Here is a 15,719-nt window from a genome sequence, read left to right on the forward strand (position 1 = left end):
ACAACTTATGATGCGTCATCACTGACAATGAGAGTATATGAGGCAAAAATTAAATATGTAATGTAATGATATTCAATTACATTGTGAGGTACAATTAAGATAACACGGAACAAACTAATTACAACAATATGACCGCTTATATATTGTACATAATCATATACTGTATTGATGTTAGAGATGTAGAGTGACAGAAGAAAATAAATACACGCCCACTAAATGGCAGAAAGTAGAATTAACTTGTGTATCCCTTTATACAACAGAATTTCATCATCTTTTAATGAAACAGGCCGAGCTTTCACACCATGGATTGAGACAATATCAAAAATTTTTCAGTATTCATACTTTTTATGAACTATTTGTTTGGTGGTGTTCTGTGAGATTTTTTTTTTTTTATTGTAGGATACTTGTCTTGGATCAGTAATGCATGTCAAGAAACTATAAGTTTTTTTCTGCTGTATGATTTCAGGACCGGTATCAGGGTACATAAATGCAAGCATTGTATCGAATTCAGAATTTTGTTATTGTGGCAACACTACCCCATCTACTAAAAATATTGTAGAAGAGACGTCCAGAAAGCTATCAAACAGATTTATACTGCCACGTCAGTCTTTCTTTTCGTTTTCTTTCTTCCTTTTTTTTTCTAAATGTTATTTTTATTTTATTTTTTTCAAACCATAGTCTTATGCAGTATGCCAATGTAGGCATAGACCTATATTTACATGAAGTCTCAGCTCTCTGGCCAGGCCACTCACATGCCTGACCGATGCTTATTATTTTAATAAACTACTGTAAAGCAGCATCTCCAACCACTATGCGTGACCACACAGAGCAACTGAACAAAAAGTATTTCATAAGTTGATCAAAGAGGCACTGTGAATCAACAATTACAGCATTTTAGTTGTGATATTTTTGGTGGAGAACAGTGCGATCTGACTTTTTTTTTTTTTTTTTTTTTACGATGCTGCTACTACAAGAAATGATTCTGCTTGCGGCGCAAAAAAAGGTTATGGGCTGCTGATCTAGCTACAGCGTGGTACTCGACACATCCTTTTTTATTGATGGCCCTTAAACCATAATTGAGTCATAAGCACAACTTTTGGATGACTTTTCATACAGAGTAAAAAACACACGCTCTTCTTTAAAATGTAAGTGTAGCCGCCAGCCGAAGCGGTCCGCACGTCCCAACTAACTGAACTCCGCGTCCACGAGTGTAAGGTATTTTTGATCTTTTTCACAGATTTAAGTGACATTCAAAGTCTCCGGAGAAGTATATGTCCCAGGATTTCCAAGGAAGCTCAGTGAATTGCGCCTCTTTGGTGTTTCCGCCTTAATTCCCTGCTTGGGCGCGGTGAATGTGTCAGAATTCTTGGCGATAGAATATGTGTAGATGAAAAGTGTGCAAGCCCAAGCATGTCAAAAAGGACCTACGTGCAAATGCGTGAATTAGTCACTCGTGACCGTTTCGTAAATAACTCAAACTAGTGATTGAAATTGGAAAGGCTTGTGTTTAGAGTTAAGATCATTAGGGAGATACTTCTCTGACTGACCATTCCAAAATATTTTAAAATGCCCTTGGAACTCACAATGAAATATGACTGTGCTAGAATCAAAACAACAGCAATTTGAGTTGAATTGTCAAACCAAACACTGTCCTTACAGCTGGGCAATATGGAAATGAAATCTATCATGATATTTTATGTCATGATAACGATGTACCACAATATATTTTCAGTTATTCTTAAAGCGGAAGTCAAAACAAACATATTTTTTTCAAGAGTATTTTCCCAACAAGCCCACAATTTTGCGTTTGTGGGACACAAATTAAGCAGCAAAATGCACTCGTTTTTAGCCATCTCTGGGGGCGGTCATTTTGTCTTCTGTCGATTGAAAATGACATCACAACTGCTCACAACGACCAATCACGGCTGACCTGTTTTCTGAATTTGAGCCGTGATTGGTCGTTGTGAGCAGTTGTGATGTCATTTTCAGTCGACAGAAGGCAAAATGGCCGCCCCCAAAGATGGCTAAAAACGATTGGATTAACACTTATTCCACAAACGCAATATTTATCAGAATGCCTTGTTTCAACTAGTGGGCTTACATAGAACATAGTCTTGAAAAAAATATGTTTGCATTGACTTCCGCTTTAAAAACATGATACAACACACTATGACTGCTTACCTTTTCTTACTTTATTTTGAAGTGACATTAAACAGACTAAACTGACCTGTATCAAATGAGAAATATCTCCAGTGCTGCTGTATAAAATTAGCAGAGATGGGCATTCCGTCCCAAGGACGGAACAGTCCGACACGGACGGATGCCCGTTTTGGGGACGGAGGATGAGAATTAAAAAAAAAAAATTTAAAGGATGGACTAAGCAAGGATGGAAGTGGGTTTTCGTCCGTCCCTGTAATTGTCCCTTATCAGGTCAAGTACCGACGCCCATTTCATTGACAACTGACAGAAACGCCCAGCCTCTCTTGCGTCTGTAATCCGCCAAGACACTACTTCCGACCGAATGTGTGTTCGGGGGGATCAAAATTTAACCGAGACGCTCATTGGCGGAAGCGATGGCGGAAGCCCGTTTAAAATGACAGGTGACCAGCCTATAGACGGGATGATGGAAGAGTACCCCATGCTGCTGACGGATGGCGATTGAAGAACCCTCAGTTTTTGTCAAATGCCCAGCTCTGTAAATGGTTATCAATAACTAGGTGTTTGTTGTTGTTATTTAATTCTTTCCCAAAGTAGTAGTATTCATTATTTGTATTCACCCACCTCGTTAATTAATTTTGATTGACTATTATACTATTGAGTCTCACTACTGTGTATTGATTATAATGTATGATGACTATGCATCATGATTCACTTCCATGAGTTGTTGTTTAGTCTGCCATCTAGTGGCAGCTGTGTGAAACAAGCAAGGTACGAAGTGAAAGCTTCTGACCATAAAACATATTCCCTGTTAGCTGTAAGTGACAAATGACGTTAGACACATTAGAAAAGTTTTTAATCGGGCCACTTTCTTCCTATCGCTTTCACAATATATATTTTCATATCGCCCAGCTCTAAATGTCCTTAATGTCAAATTGGCACCGTTTCAGCAAGCAACTGATGTATGAATGTAGGAGGTGTTGTTGCTTTCATCAACAGATGATCCAGGACAAAACTTTTACTTGGATAGCGATGTAGAAATCAAATTAAAAGTATGAAAAGACCAACTGTGTGAGATGTCTACTTTAAAAAATGGGTTTACTCACAGATACATGTATGTAATTGAACATTATTCAGAACAGTTAGGATGTATTTTAGAGAGGCGGTTAGAAGGGATTGCAGAAGAGTGGTGGCATCCCTGGCCCCCATTTCACTCCCTTAAAAACGTCCTTATTTTGATTTGACGTTTGAGGACATCTCTTTAAATTTGATTGTATTGGCCATGACCATGTTTCATAAATCTCAAAAACTGAAACAAAGGTTACTGATTAAAACAGTTGCAACTCAATGTCAAATCGGTTATGAGAATTAGTGAAGGTATTAAAAAGGTATTAAAACATTGCAAACTTGAGGATTTCTGTCCATACCCGTCTTTTGATCACTGAGAGGGAATCCACAGTCAAAACAGTAATGCTCGCTACCAGTTTTCTTTCAAATAGTGACCTTTACTGACCTCCTGTGGCCGTAAAAAGAATATCGCGTGTGCGCGGAATTCACTATGGTTTGGTTGAAAATAGAGCCTCTTCTGATGTGCATGGTGAAATTATTCTTTCATTATCAATATCCATCCAATGTGGAGATAGATGGCCAACGGCTCGCAACGGGCTCATGTTTGTTTTTTCTCTCCTTTTCTAGTTTAACTCCTGCCACTCCCAGCTCAGAAGGCAACCTCAGCCCTTCACCAAGGAACACAACTCCTTCACACCCACAAGGCCAACACGACAGCTTTGATGGCCCGCATCCACCGTCTAAATCTGAGAACCAGCCGCTCTTGTTCCCTGATGTAAGCGTCATCGTGTAAATGTACCAAGGTCTCCAAAATGGAACTAGGGGCTGTATTAATGCATATGCAAATATATTTTCTTTGTGTGTCGGCATCCAAGGCCCCCACCACTCTGTTAGACAGTGGTGTCCTCCGGTCCAGAGTCCAACTAGGAAAAAAGCGTGCTCCCAGGACACGGCAATCCAGAGCTGCCCGTCAAAAGACTACTCAAGATGGGGAACAGGGGGTCACCTCTGAGGACTGGCTCTACAGAGATTCCACAGGTTTGTCTTTGCTAAAGAACTGGATCCATATATTGAATTGCTAGTCACTAAAAGCAAACTACAGCGTAACATTTGCGCTTGAACATTTTAAGTATTATGTGACAGAATTTCTCAAAAATGAAAATCCAAAGTCTGCTTGGAAAGGTCAATTCCACCTGAGTGCAACACAGCAAGCATTTTGAAAATCGGATGAAATGTTTCAGAGAAATTTAGCTTTATGGTGTGGCGGAAAAAAACGGGAAGTCAGGCGACCAGGCCACCTCGTGAGATAATGGGTTATAAATCAGTGCCAGCCCCTCCTTCCCAGGAGTAGCTGTCTAGTCTAAAACCTATGTGTTAGCGCTGCTCAATAATGAAAAAAATATTGATCACGATTATTTTGGTAATAAATCACGATTACTCAAATGATTATTTCTTTATTTGTACAAAACAAGAAAATATTTAATTGTTCCAGCCTCCCTGTGTGGAGTTTGCATGTTCTCTCCGTGCCTGCATGGGTTTTTCCAAAAACATGCATGGTAAGTTGATTGGACTCTCTAAATTGGCCCTAGGTGTGATTGTGAGCGCGGATGTTTGTCTCTGTGTGCCCTGCGATTGGCTGGCAACCAATTCAGGGTGTCCCCCGCCTACTGCCCGAAGACAGCTGGGATAGGCTCCAGCACGCAACCGCGACCCTTGTGAGGATAAGCGGTATCGATAATGGATGGATGGATGGAATATAAAGACAAATGAAATTCTCTGAAACACTATAATTATGTAAGTTCCAAACAAAATGTATAGAATTAGTTATTATAAATTTTTAAAAAGGTGCAAATGTATACATTCAAGTATGATTTCCTTGTGTGTAAACAAACATAATGCTTTGGATATAAATGCATATTAATAATCGTTTTTTACGATTAGGCCAATTTGTAATTGTGGAGGGTAATAATCGTAATTGTAATTGAATTTTGATTAATTGCTCAGCCCTACTATGTGTTTCTCTGTGATTGCATTATTTAGCTAGTGTGTGTGGGCGTGCGCGTGTATGTCCTATTGTGTAGTGAAAGATGCAGCATAAGAATATTGTACAACTAGATAATGCATACAAACTACAAATCGTACAGAAGTCAACCTTAAACCATTTCACAGACTCATTTTGACATATGTTATGCATAAAACAGTGGAACATTTGGATTATGGTGGAAGGGCCCCTTTTAATAGCATTCTGCCCACAAATCGGCTTATGTTGTTTTTCCCTGACAGAGGAGAAGGTTGAGCGTAAGATGGATGAAGTAGATTCTGAGGAGCAAGCCAGAGGAGCAGACGCCGCTGCTACTTTTGCCTCTCAGCCACAAAGGATTGCGTTGTTCCCTGGGGTGGACTCTCAAGCTTTAAAGGTGAATATTGGACTCGGTGGGGTAAATCCACTAAAAGGATTCGCGGTCAGCCTTGTGATTCACCTTTGTTCCGCCTAAATATGTTCAATTTGTGCTGCTAGGTTCAATTGAAGAAGAGGAGCGACTCTGACAATCAAACTGATGCACCCTCTCCTTCCCTTCTTTCTCGCTCCCCCAAATCGCCCTTCCTGCCTCGGGCTGCTCGTGTACTTCCCCCAGCTGGTGGGAAAGAAAACGGGTAAGCGATGCCAGCTTTGAGAAACCTGTTTTTATTGTACGCTGTCTTTTTCACCTGTGGGATTCACTGCAATAGTTCTCCACCTCTGACCGTGTTTTCCTTTTTTGTCAGTGAGGAAGAGTCGCCCCAGTGGTTGAAAGAGCTCAAGTCGAAGAAGCGCTTGAGTCAATATGAGAATGAGAGCTAGGAAGAGGTGAGAGAATGTGTTCTTTGTCTCTTTTAATCATTTAACAACGCAGTTTAGCATAGTATTCGTTTTTAACACATGCCTCTCTCCCTTAGGTTGCTTTCTGAAACACATCCACAAGAAACAGAGGCCTTAACCTTCAACTCAGACAGTTGGAGGGGGAAATTTGCTGCTGAGGAGTTTTTTTTCTTCTTTTGGTTCTCTCTATCTGGCTTTGATCATCCTGCATGGTGCCTTTTATAGAGAATGTCTGCAAGAATATAAACAAAAAAGGGGGCACATGGAAAGAAAAGAAAAAAAACGCACCCATCTGCTCGGCCTATCGATCCCTTTCGTACACGCGTGATCTCCGCTGAGAGATTGACGCTTGGTGAACACTTCATTAGGGACCAGAAGTCGTTTGGGAGCGGGAGTTATTTTAATCATTCATTTCCTGTCAGGCTGCATGTCAGCAAATGGTTAACTTGAGGGACCACTGCACAATTCTCCGCATGCTGGAGAGCCAGCCAGCCAGTATAAGATGTTTCTATTTGGTTCCCCTACTATGTACAAGTCATTGGTTGTGTGTGTGTGTATGTCCTCTTTTGTCCGTCACCAATCATTGATGGAAGTCATACAAGCATTGCCATAGGACAATATTTTAGATACTAATGGTTCCTTGTTGAACTTTAAAAGCTGCTTACCACATTATTAGATGGAATGTATATCATGTAAGTAACCATGAGATGTTATATTTGTATGTTTTGCTATGACAGAGAGCTAGTTTTTGGGAGAAAAGATGCTGTTTCATTACGATAGAGGCTCCACTGCCTTGCTTTGATACACTCCTCAATGTTAGCCTCACGTTTTTGCTTGAATCTATATATTTTTTTTCTTTGTGGGAGAGGGACGGGCGGGGGCCATGGTGGGTTAGGGGGGCTTTTGGGGCGAGTGACACGGCATCGTGAACACACTAACAGCACAAAAACTTTGTTCAGTTTTATATGCAAACACTAATCATGTTCACTCCCTCTTGTTGGATCGAAAGCATCCATAAAAAGCCATCGAGCGCCTGACTGTTGTCACACACTCCTCAATGATGCTCTGACAATGTGTGTTCCTTCAATCCTGTGTATGCACAATCTTTGGCGTCAGGCTTTGCTTCAAGTGACCGGCCACAAGAGCCACAGGAAGTTTGGTCGCACAAATTAGGCGTTGTGTGCTCCATTGTTACTGGACACAACATACGTCGGGCTCCATGCATGTGACTGTGTGCACACCTGCTCTCCAAGTTAGCCGTAATCGCTACGTAATGTTGCCATCGACCCGTTCACATCTCGAAAGCACTTTGTCACTTGACGCATGGCAGCACCGACCTCGCTGGTCGTGTTTTGTCTCATGCATGCAGGTGAACACATTAGAATGTCCGTGCAAAGTAAGAATGTGTGGATCAAGTCTTTTGAGTGATTGTACCTGTTTTCTTTTCTTTTTTTTTTTTTTTTTGTATGTACATGATGTTTGGGATTTCTTTTAAATGTCATTTGTTTATATTTTTTATTTGAAAGTACAGCTGTATAATGCACTGTGTTGTCTGGCCAGTGTCCTCAAGTGAATCAATTCTTAATAATAATAAAAAAAAATAAAAAAATCTATTTGACTTGCACTACTGTCTCATCTCTTATAATTTTACCCCCAATCCCCATGTCTTAAAAAAAGAAAAAAGGGTTAGTAGGTACAAATTGTCCAAGTCTTTGTCTCTCCAATTTGGTCTTGATAACACCGTTTTGGATTTTATGAGGAGCTATGGCACAGCCAAGCCGAACCTGCTTGCCTCCTTGTATGTTTGTGCTGAGTGAGGCTGATTGTGCAATCCTCTTGGCTCTCTCTCCTCGTGCCGATGCGCAGCGTTGCTTGGCAGGCAGGCGGACAGGCAACGCAGCCTGTGCCAACACAGCTGCCTATTGAGAGGCAGCGTGATGGACACAATGTGAGCGACAGACTTGCTGTATCAACAGCTCCCCCTTTTCTGCTGCTGTGGCCAGAAATAAACCATAAATACCCCCCCTGGCCCTGCTTTCTAATGGCCCAACCGCACCAAACACCAAGTGGCTTTGAAAAGAGGGACAGCGCCACTTCTTGCAGGCATACCCAGGTAAAGTCTCCATTCAAATGCAGTGATCAATAGTAATTGGTAGTAATTCTAAAAAAAAAAAAAAAAAAAAATGGACTTGGATGCTGCATCAGTGAACATTAATGGAGAATTCGTATGTCATGTAATTTAGTTGAATTGATTGAGTCAAATGTACTTGGTATCATTCAAACTGATCAGATAAACATTCACATTTTAACCTCTGGCCAACTACATTATATCAGGCATGATCCATTACTTCTGTATTGTATCACATTTTTTTTTAAAAAACACAACTCGTACACACCTGAAAGTCATTTTTGAATTGTGACTATGCCAATAGAATGTCATTCTGTATGCTCCTTTTTACCAACATACACATCATGGCCAATGGGATTTCTCTGTATGTGTGTGTGTGTGTGTGTTAACTAAAAAGCGGAAGAGCAATTGGAAGAATGTCAGAACAGCAGAGTGCCCCAGAGCAGCTGGCTGCAGGGAAGAGCCAGGGTGGTTCTGGAGCCACATACAAGGTACTGATTGGACCAGCAAGCCTAGGCAGCAGGCCGGCTTTGATTTATGCACATGCCAATGACGCCCCCTCTATCAAACAGTTTAACTCGCACTCAAAGCACCCTTTTCCACATGGCCCAGGTGGTGCTGTTTGAATTTGAGAACTTCCAGGGAAGCAAGGCTGAGTTCTCAGCGGAGTGTAAAGATGTACTCGAGAAAGGCCTCCAGAAGGTTGGCTCAGTGATAGTTGAATCCGGGCCGTAAGTAATCACAGATGCTTCAATTCACACAATTCGTACACTGAATACACATTATGAAATGTCCATTTAATCACCGTTTTTGTTCTCCTTTTTCCTCCCTCAGATGGGTGGGATACGATCGGCACGGCTTCACAGGGGAGCAGTTTATTCTGGAGAAAGGCCAGTATCCTCGCTGGGACACGTGGACCAACAGTCAGAACAGCTACTCTCTCTTGTCTCTAAGACCACTCAAAGTGGTGGGTATATGTCGCAATACATTGCTAAGTGAGTCTTGAGCGGTTATCGCATTTTCTATGTCAACATTGTGTGTCTGCCGTCCATCTTCAGGATAGTGCTGACCACAAGATACACTTGTTTGAGAACCCCGGATTTACCGGCAGAAAGATGGAGATTATTGACGATGACGTCCCCAGTTTATGGGGCCACGGTTTTCAGGATCGCGTGGCGAGTGTCAAAGCTCTCAATGGAACGTAAGAGCTCTACTGTCTCTCACTTCAGATCAGGGGCGGAGCCAGAACGTGGCTAATGGGTGGGCCTGGAAAAATCAGGGAGGGCCTGAATATTTCTCTCGCTGAGCACAATCCTGCTGTCCCGACGTATCATATATTCAAGTAAAATGACAAACAAATAATTGAAGTTCAGATCTTCCTTAGACAACCCACATTTAGCCATTCTTAATATTCAACAACAAAACACAAATTCAATATATATATATATTTTATTTGATTTTTTTTCCATGAATCTCACTGGGTGGGCCTGTGCACACCCAGGCCCACCCATGGCTCCGCCCCCTGCTTCAGATTCTCTTGATAGTCTGACGGTAATTTTGCACGTCATATTCTGTGTGTGTGTTCCACTTCTCCAGATGGGTGGGCTACATGTATCCAGGCTACAGGGGACGCCAGTATATCTTTGAACTGGGGGAATTCAAGCACTGGAACGACTGGGAGGCCCCTATGCCCCAGATCCAGTCTGTCCGACGTGTGCGGGACATGCAGTGGCACAAGAGGGGCTGCTTCTCTGCTCCGGCTCCGGCTCCTGCTCCCGCTCCGGCTCCGGCTCCGGCTCCCGCTCCGGCTCCCGCTCCGGACCCAGATCCTGCTCCGGCACCACCTGTCCCTTCTACCAAAGGTGGGGCCAGCTGAGCGGGATCCTAACCTGCCTCTTCACCTCCCACTGCCTCTCCCAAGCTCCACACAGTGCCCGGTCTCTGCCTTCACTAACCTTGACAAATGCTGCTTGTCTCCACAGAGGAGCGCCATATATGTTTCCGTGGCCAATAAAAGTGATTTGACTTGGAATTGGTGGTTGTTAATAATGCTCTTGTAATCAGCCAAAGAGTAGGTGACATGTAAACATTGTAGAAAAATAACTAGAAGTGAAACATCTTAATGTATATGAAACTATTCCAGTCCCCCCCTTTTTCATATAGAATAAAGAGGCCACAATGTGTTCTGTTAATGTGTGATTAGCGACAGAATGGAAACAATATCAAATTGTATGTAAGCTTGCTATTAAAACACAGTGCACCGCATTCCCCTCTGTAGTCCTCATTGTCTGATTGATCACTCACTTCATTAACAGCATTGTGATTACCTCTTGGAAGCCAATATTCAAAACTCCAATTTCAAAATGTGACTCAGCCACAAGCAGCCCACATGCCAACTCAAAACATTTGATAATGTAATCTTGACATTCACGTGACTACAGCTCCAAGTGTGCCCTGCAATGCTCCCCTCTGCAGTGCTGCGTCTTCATTACACGAGTGGCTATCAAAGTAATCTTAACCACCACTACTCTGCTGTACTGCAAACACCAGCCATGACTCAAAGGACAAAACATCTAGAAGTTGTATCACAAGGAAAAGCACATCACCCTGAGCCTAAATTGAGATGTATTTCTTAACTGTAAATGAAATGAATAAAATATTAGGCCAGACCACGGTGGAAATCTTCATGGGATTATGGTAACCTTGCATCCATGATATTCATCATACTGCCAATTATAACATCCAAGAAAGGAATATATACGCTGTATATAAGCGTCCTAATAGCTTATGACCTCAACTGCTACAACCTTTCCATAAAATTAGAAGAAACAACCAACACACAAATGACAGAATGCAACATCTTCAGAATGCAAACACACGTCTTCATAACATTAAATGAACACATGCAGGGGGTTAACCTGAACAATGTCCCCACTGTACAACAAAGTCATCTTTATATTAACAGGGAAGAATTATTGCAAAAGTCTAATACAAAATATGACTTCTAATCTGCAATAATGGTGAAACTTTGCCACCAGTAAATATTTATTAATCACGAGTCTTCCCACTTATTTAATCAAAATAATGTTTCATTTCTACCAAACCATTGTCGGCCCTCAAATTAAGAAGAAACCTCAGTTTGCATGCGTAAGTACATGCATACACACATCACATGTATGCATGTACTATAAAATAAGAGGCCCCACAAACGACATGAAATGTGTCCAAACTACAAAAAAAAACCCACAGCATATACTGTGGCTCCTCTTAGAAGTTGTTAGTTAAATGCCTCGCTACAATATTCTGGGTGTAAGGTTTATCTCTAATTATATGTTCAGTCTTCAAGTTAGCCAAAGTAACTTTGTTTTTAACTGTATGACTGAGACACATGGTACCAGTTGACAGAAAGAATCTAAAATGGCACAAAGTCATGATCTGACATTTGAGCCCCACAAAAGATTTTATTTGCTGCACGATACATGATCTATAACAATGTAAACAATAGTTTGATATAGATTTAAATCAAGTTGTAAAATATATAATTAAGAAAATACATCTCATTGTTATTTCGAGGCTAAATACACAAACATACGAGGCAATGTACTGTATTATAAAAGGGTACCGTACTTCTATAACATCACATATTAGACGCAATTGTTTAACTTCAGTTAGCCATTTTGCTGCTAACCTTGCAACCCCAAATTTGCGTGAAGATTTACTTGACTTATGATGCTGCCTTTATAGTTATGAAAAATAACTCTCCATGAAACATCTTCCACAAGCCCCATCACAGGAATGCTCCCTCTCTCTCTCCTCTCTCTCTCTCTCTCATTGCGGGTGGGGACCTTTTGGCACTGTTTGTGCTGAATCATGGGGATATTGAACAATGACTGGCCGGATAAAACTGACAACTAATGAAATTACTTTGTGGGGGTGTGACACCCCAGCGTGGCGGGGGGGGGGGATCTACGCAGTGACCCCTCAACTCAGTCTGCCTGGCCTATGGCAGGCCTCTCTGCGGGCTGGCATGGTCGCGGTGGGTAATGTTGGCAGAGTTTCCACCCCTGCGTTTCGTGTATATATTGAGCGCAGCGCGCCATCACAACCACACTGGCACAGACTGGCACTGGTAAGACTTCATCTCTGTTATTTTGTATTTTTATACCCTTTTGCGTGATGGTTTCATCGTAGGCTCATTGCTCTTCTTTTGTTTTGACACATACATTTTACATGGTATTGTTTTTGTGATGCTGAGATAAGAAAGCGGACCACGACTGTAGGAAGTAGCTCTTTCCATGTCCAAAATTACGCTTTCGTGCTTATCTTCTGAATGTGTAGTTTATTCGGATGCTTTATATCAGTCTTGATTGGTGGGTCATGGAAAGCTAATGAAAATACAATGTGTGTCCAATGTTAGACTTTTATTCTGGGGGGGGGGAAATCATAGGCTCAGAAATAAATGAAATATCTAATAGTGTTTATTTTGTGAGAGTTTGACATTTTATTTTGTTTTTGTATGTGTTCATTCTCATTTGTGTACATGAAATTCATGTTCCTCCTCAGTTCCTTAATCATTTGTTCTGAGACGACCATTTCATTGTATGTGTTTATTTTTGTATGTATATTAAAGTTATTTCGGGGGGAAAAATTACTAGGCTCTATAAAAGTGTAAATATGGGTTCCAAAGTGATAAAGAATCCCTTTAACTCAAAATGTGATCAGTATATGGCTTTATGCATCCTCCTGACTGAGATCTTAAAATGAAATTGACAATACCTGCTCACATATGTTTTTAGCTTTGTATGTGCATTCCTATTTTCGAACAGTAATAAAAGTAGCATTTGGTATATTTCTATTTCAGTTTCATCTTTGCCTATCAATTTATTATGGCCACAGACCACCAGAACCCTGCATCCAAGCAGCAGCAGCCAGGCTCCAGTGCACTCAAGGTAATGTTCATTTAGCTTAAAAAATAATAACCGTGAATGTTCACGTTCCCCTCTGGAGTCAACGTGTGTTATTGAAACATACGGGATTTCTCTCTCCACTTGACTGTCAAAAACATCTGAATCATGTAACATTATCATTTCTCCCTTTTTGCTGTTACAGCTGGTTATCTATGAGCAGGAAAACTTCCAGGGAAGGTGCCATGAGCTGACTGGTGCCTGTAACAACCTCCAGGAAGCAGGCGTGGAGAAAGTGGGCTCCATACTGGTGCTTTGTGGACCGTGAGTATGGGTTGAGGGACGGACTTAAGTTGAGAAGACGACTATTATGTGGTTTCACCTCCACACAGAACACAGCGCTGTATCTCTTTCTCTTAAACTCCTCTCAGATGGGTGGGATATGAGCAGGCTGACTGCAAGGGCGAGCAGTATGTGTTTGAGAAGGGGGAGTATCCTCGCTGGGATTCCTGGACCAACAGCAGGCGCAGCGACACCATTGTTGCATTCCGACCAATTAAAGTGGTGAGAAAGCAACCTTTCTTTTCGGAAGGGATTTTTTAAAATCTTTTTTTTTCCCGAACGTAACGTACATTTCCTTTCATTTACATCTTTCTGTTTTACAGCTGTACATGAAGTATTCTTGCTATGCGAATATTATTTTAGGGCATTTTTCTCTGAGAGCATCAAATAGGTCCTTCCAGGAAAAAAGCTTCAAACGGTATGAATCATCATAGTAGCTGATTAGAAAGTTTGCTTTCTTCTCCAGGACAGCCAGGAGCACAAGATTGTCCTTTATGAGAACCCCAGCTTTGCGGGGAAGAAGATAGAGATCATCGATGATGATGTCCCCAGTTTTCATGCGCATGGCTACCAGGAAAGGGTCTCCTCTGTTCGGGTTCAGAGCGGCACGTGAGTCCAGCTCGAGCTAGTCGCCGTCCCCTACAGCTTCAAACTAATCCTTATCCGATTCCTCTTGCGCTCCTGACATGTCAGTTGGGTGGGCTACCAGTATCCGGGCTACAGAGGCTACCAGTACCTGTTCGAGAAGGGCGAGTATAAGGACAACATGGAGTTTGGGGCCCAGATTCCACAGATCCAGTCCGTTCGGCGCATCAGAGACATGCAGTGGCATCAGAGGGGTGCTTTTCACCCTGTCAACTAAGCTCATGAGTATTTCCTAGTATGAACCTTGACCTCTGCAAGCTTACTCCCATTCAGCAATGACCAGTTCCCTCATTAGTTGCAAACTGCACCGATATGCCAACTTATTTCAGCTGTTGCAGAAGTGAATCATTTGAAGCAACTGAATAAATTGCTTCTTGCTTACATTGCTCCAAGTCAAGTGAGTCTGTTCTGTGAAAATGACCAGAATGTGTTGCACCATCTCAATATTTTTAGCCGACAGCTGCAACTCAAATTTCTGTGTAAATGAATCGAAACAATGGCAGTGTCATAATTATCGCAGGTATTTGTATGAAAAACACTTTCGTGCCATACATATAAAACAACCAAATGAAAATCAGTATGTATGGCAGTAACCTTGTCCTGCTGGATGACATGCTCTTAACCCACCGCGCAAACTGACTTCTCCTTGATTGTTGTTTGTAACCTCCAAAGTCGTAATTACAGAAATACTTCTGTGCCATAAGTCAATGAAAACCAACAAACCATGAAATGAACAGTACAGTGGTAACTTAGTGATGAACACACCTGTTCATCTTTGATGGGTCAAGGGAGAATCTTGAAACAGTCAAAGAGTCCAAGTCATTCACAGAACAGGTATATTTTTATGTGACAATTTTTACCGCAGATTTTACTGAGAACTCGTTGTGTTTCCTCCACATTTACACATATATGCAGGTTCCAACAGAAACATACACCTGTTGGTCTTTGAAGGGTCATGGCGGAATCTTGAAACAATGTAAGAGTAAATCAGCATAATAATGACTCGAGCATACATATTAAACACAAGGCTGAGAAGTCATAGATTGGTTAGAACAGGGGTCACCAACTTCGGTCCTCGAGGGCGCTTGTCCTGCAGGTTTTCAATCTCTCCCTGCTGTAACACACCTGTTAAAATGATCAGGATCGTTATCAGGCTTCTCAAGAGCTTGCTGATGAGCTGATCATTTTAACAGGTGTCTTACAGCAGGGAGAGATTGAAAACCTGCAGGACAGGTGCCCACGAGGACCGGAGTTGGTGACCCCTGGGTAAGAGGGTGCCTTGACGCAGGCGCAATACCTGCACTTGCAAAAACAAGTAGAGTACTTGCCAAAATACAAGCAGCCGTTTCCCAGAAACATTGATTATTGAGTAATAATCCATCCAGCAATGTCAGACAAGCTAATAATACATTAAAAAAATATCTGTACTTCAACATTTGATATAGACAATTAGTATTAGGATAAATTCTTGGTGTTTGCCACGGAGAAACAGGACGACAGCGCACTTGTGCTGGGAGGCGTTTCCACCTGGTTGGTGTATTGCTGTTAGCACTTTGAAATCACTCCACCAGCACCTCTTCTATTCAATGTATCTTGATCTCACCATGATACCGTT

The 15,719-nt window shown here is 41.7% G+C and overlaps 3 protein-coding genes across 5 annotated transcripts in view; all 3 read left to right on the forward strand.

Moving 5' to 3' along the window:
- The window catches only part of LOC147147747 (uncharacterized), a 33,218-nt gene extending 25,509 nt beyond the window's left edge, over positions 1–7,709 (forward strand). For both annotated transcript variants that reach the window (XM_086030686.1, XM_086030687.1), the window contains 6 exons: positions 3,853–4,000; positions 4,101–4,263; positions 5,509–5,642; positions 5,744–5,880; positions 5,992–6,073; positions 6,163–7,709. In XM_086030686.1, coding sequence (XP_085886812.1) covers positions 3,853–4,000; positions 4,101–4,263; positions 5,509–5,642; positions 5,744–5,880; positions 5,992–6,067 — 658 coding nt within the window. In that variant the 3' untranslated portion in view covers positions 6,068–6,073; positions 6,163–7,709. The remainder of the gene's footprint in view (positions 1–3,852; positions 4,001–4,100; positions 4,264–5,508; positions 5,643–5,743; positions 5,881–5,991; positions 6,074–6,162) is intronic.
- A 395-nt stretch (positions 7,710–8,104) lies between these two features.
- On the forward strand, positions 8,105–10,478 carry LOC147147748 (beta-crystallin B3-like). Of its 2 annotated transcripts, XM_086031819.1 has the most exons (6): positions 8,105–8,198; positions 8,611–8,704; positions 8,826–8,944; positions 9,048–9,180; positions 9,272–9,414; positions 9,810–10,478. In XM_086031819.1, exons 2-6 carry the CDS (start codon positions 8,630–8,632, stop codon positions 10,087–10,089), a joined length of 750 nt encoding a protein of 249 aa, XP_085887945.1. In that variant the 5' UTR covers positions 8,105–8,198; positions 8,611–8,629; the 3' UTR covers positions 10,090–10,478. The 2 variants fall into 2 exon arrangements, with proteins under 2 accessions (XP_085887945.1, XP_085887946.1); XM_086031820.1 differs by lacking the exon at positions 8,105–8,198 and having other exon boundaries at positions 8,601–8,704.
- Positions 10,479–12,267: 1,789 nt separating this feature from the next.
- crybb2 (crystallin, beta B2) lies at positions 12,268–14,485 on the forward strand. Its single transcript, XM_086031636.1, has 6 exons — positions 12,268–12,342; positions 13,075–13,162; positions 13,323–13,441; positions 13,549–13,681; positions 13,926–14,068; positions 14,153–14,485. The coding sequence occupies exons 2-6, from the start codon at positions 13,100–13,102 to the stop codon at positions 14,319–14,321; spliced, it is 627 nt and encodes a 208-aa protein (XP_085887762.1). The 5' UTR covers positions 12,268–12,342; positions 13,075–13,099; the 3' UTR covers positions 14,322–14,485.
- The last annotated feature ends 1,234 nt before the right edge of the window (positions 14,486–15,719 follow it).

The sequence above is a fragment of the Filicampus tigris genome, chromosome 5 (genome assembly GCF_054856515.1).
Source record: "Filicampus tigris isolate MCC_2025a chromosome 5, RoL_Ftig_1.0, whole genome shotgun sequence".
NCBI lineage: Eukaryota > Metazoa > Chordata > Actinopteri > Syngnathiformes > Syngnathidae > Filicampus > Filicampus tigris.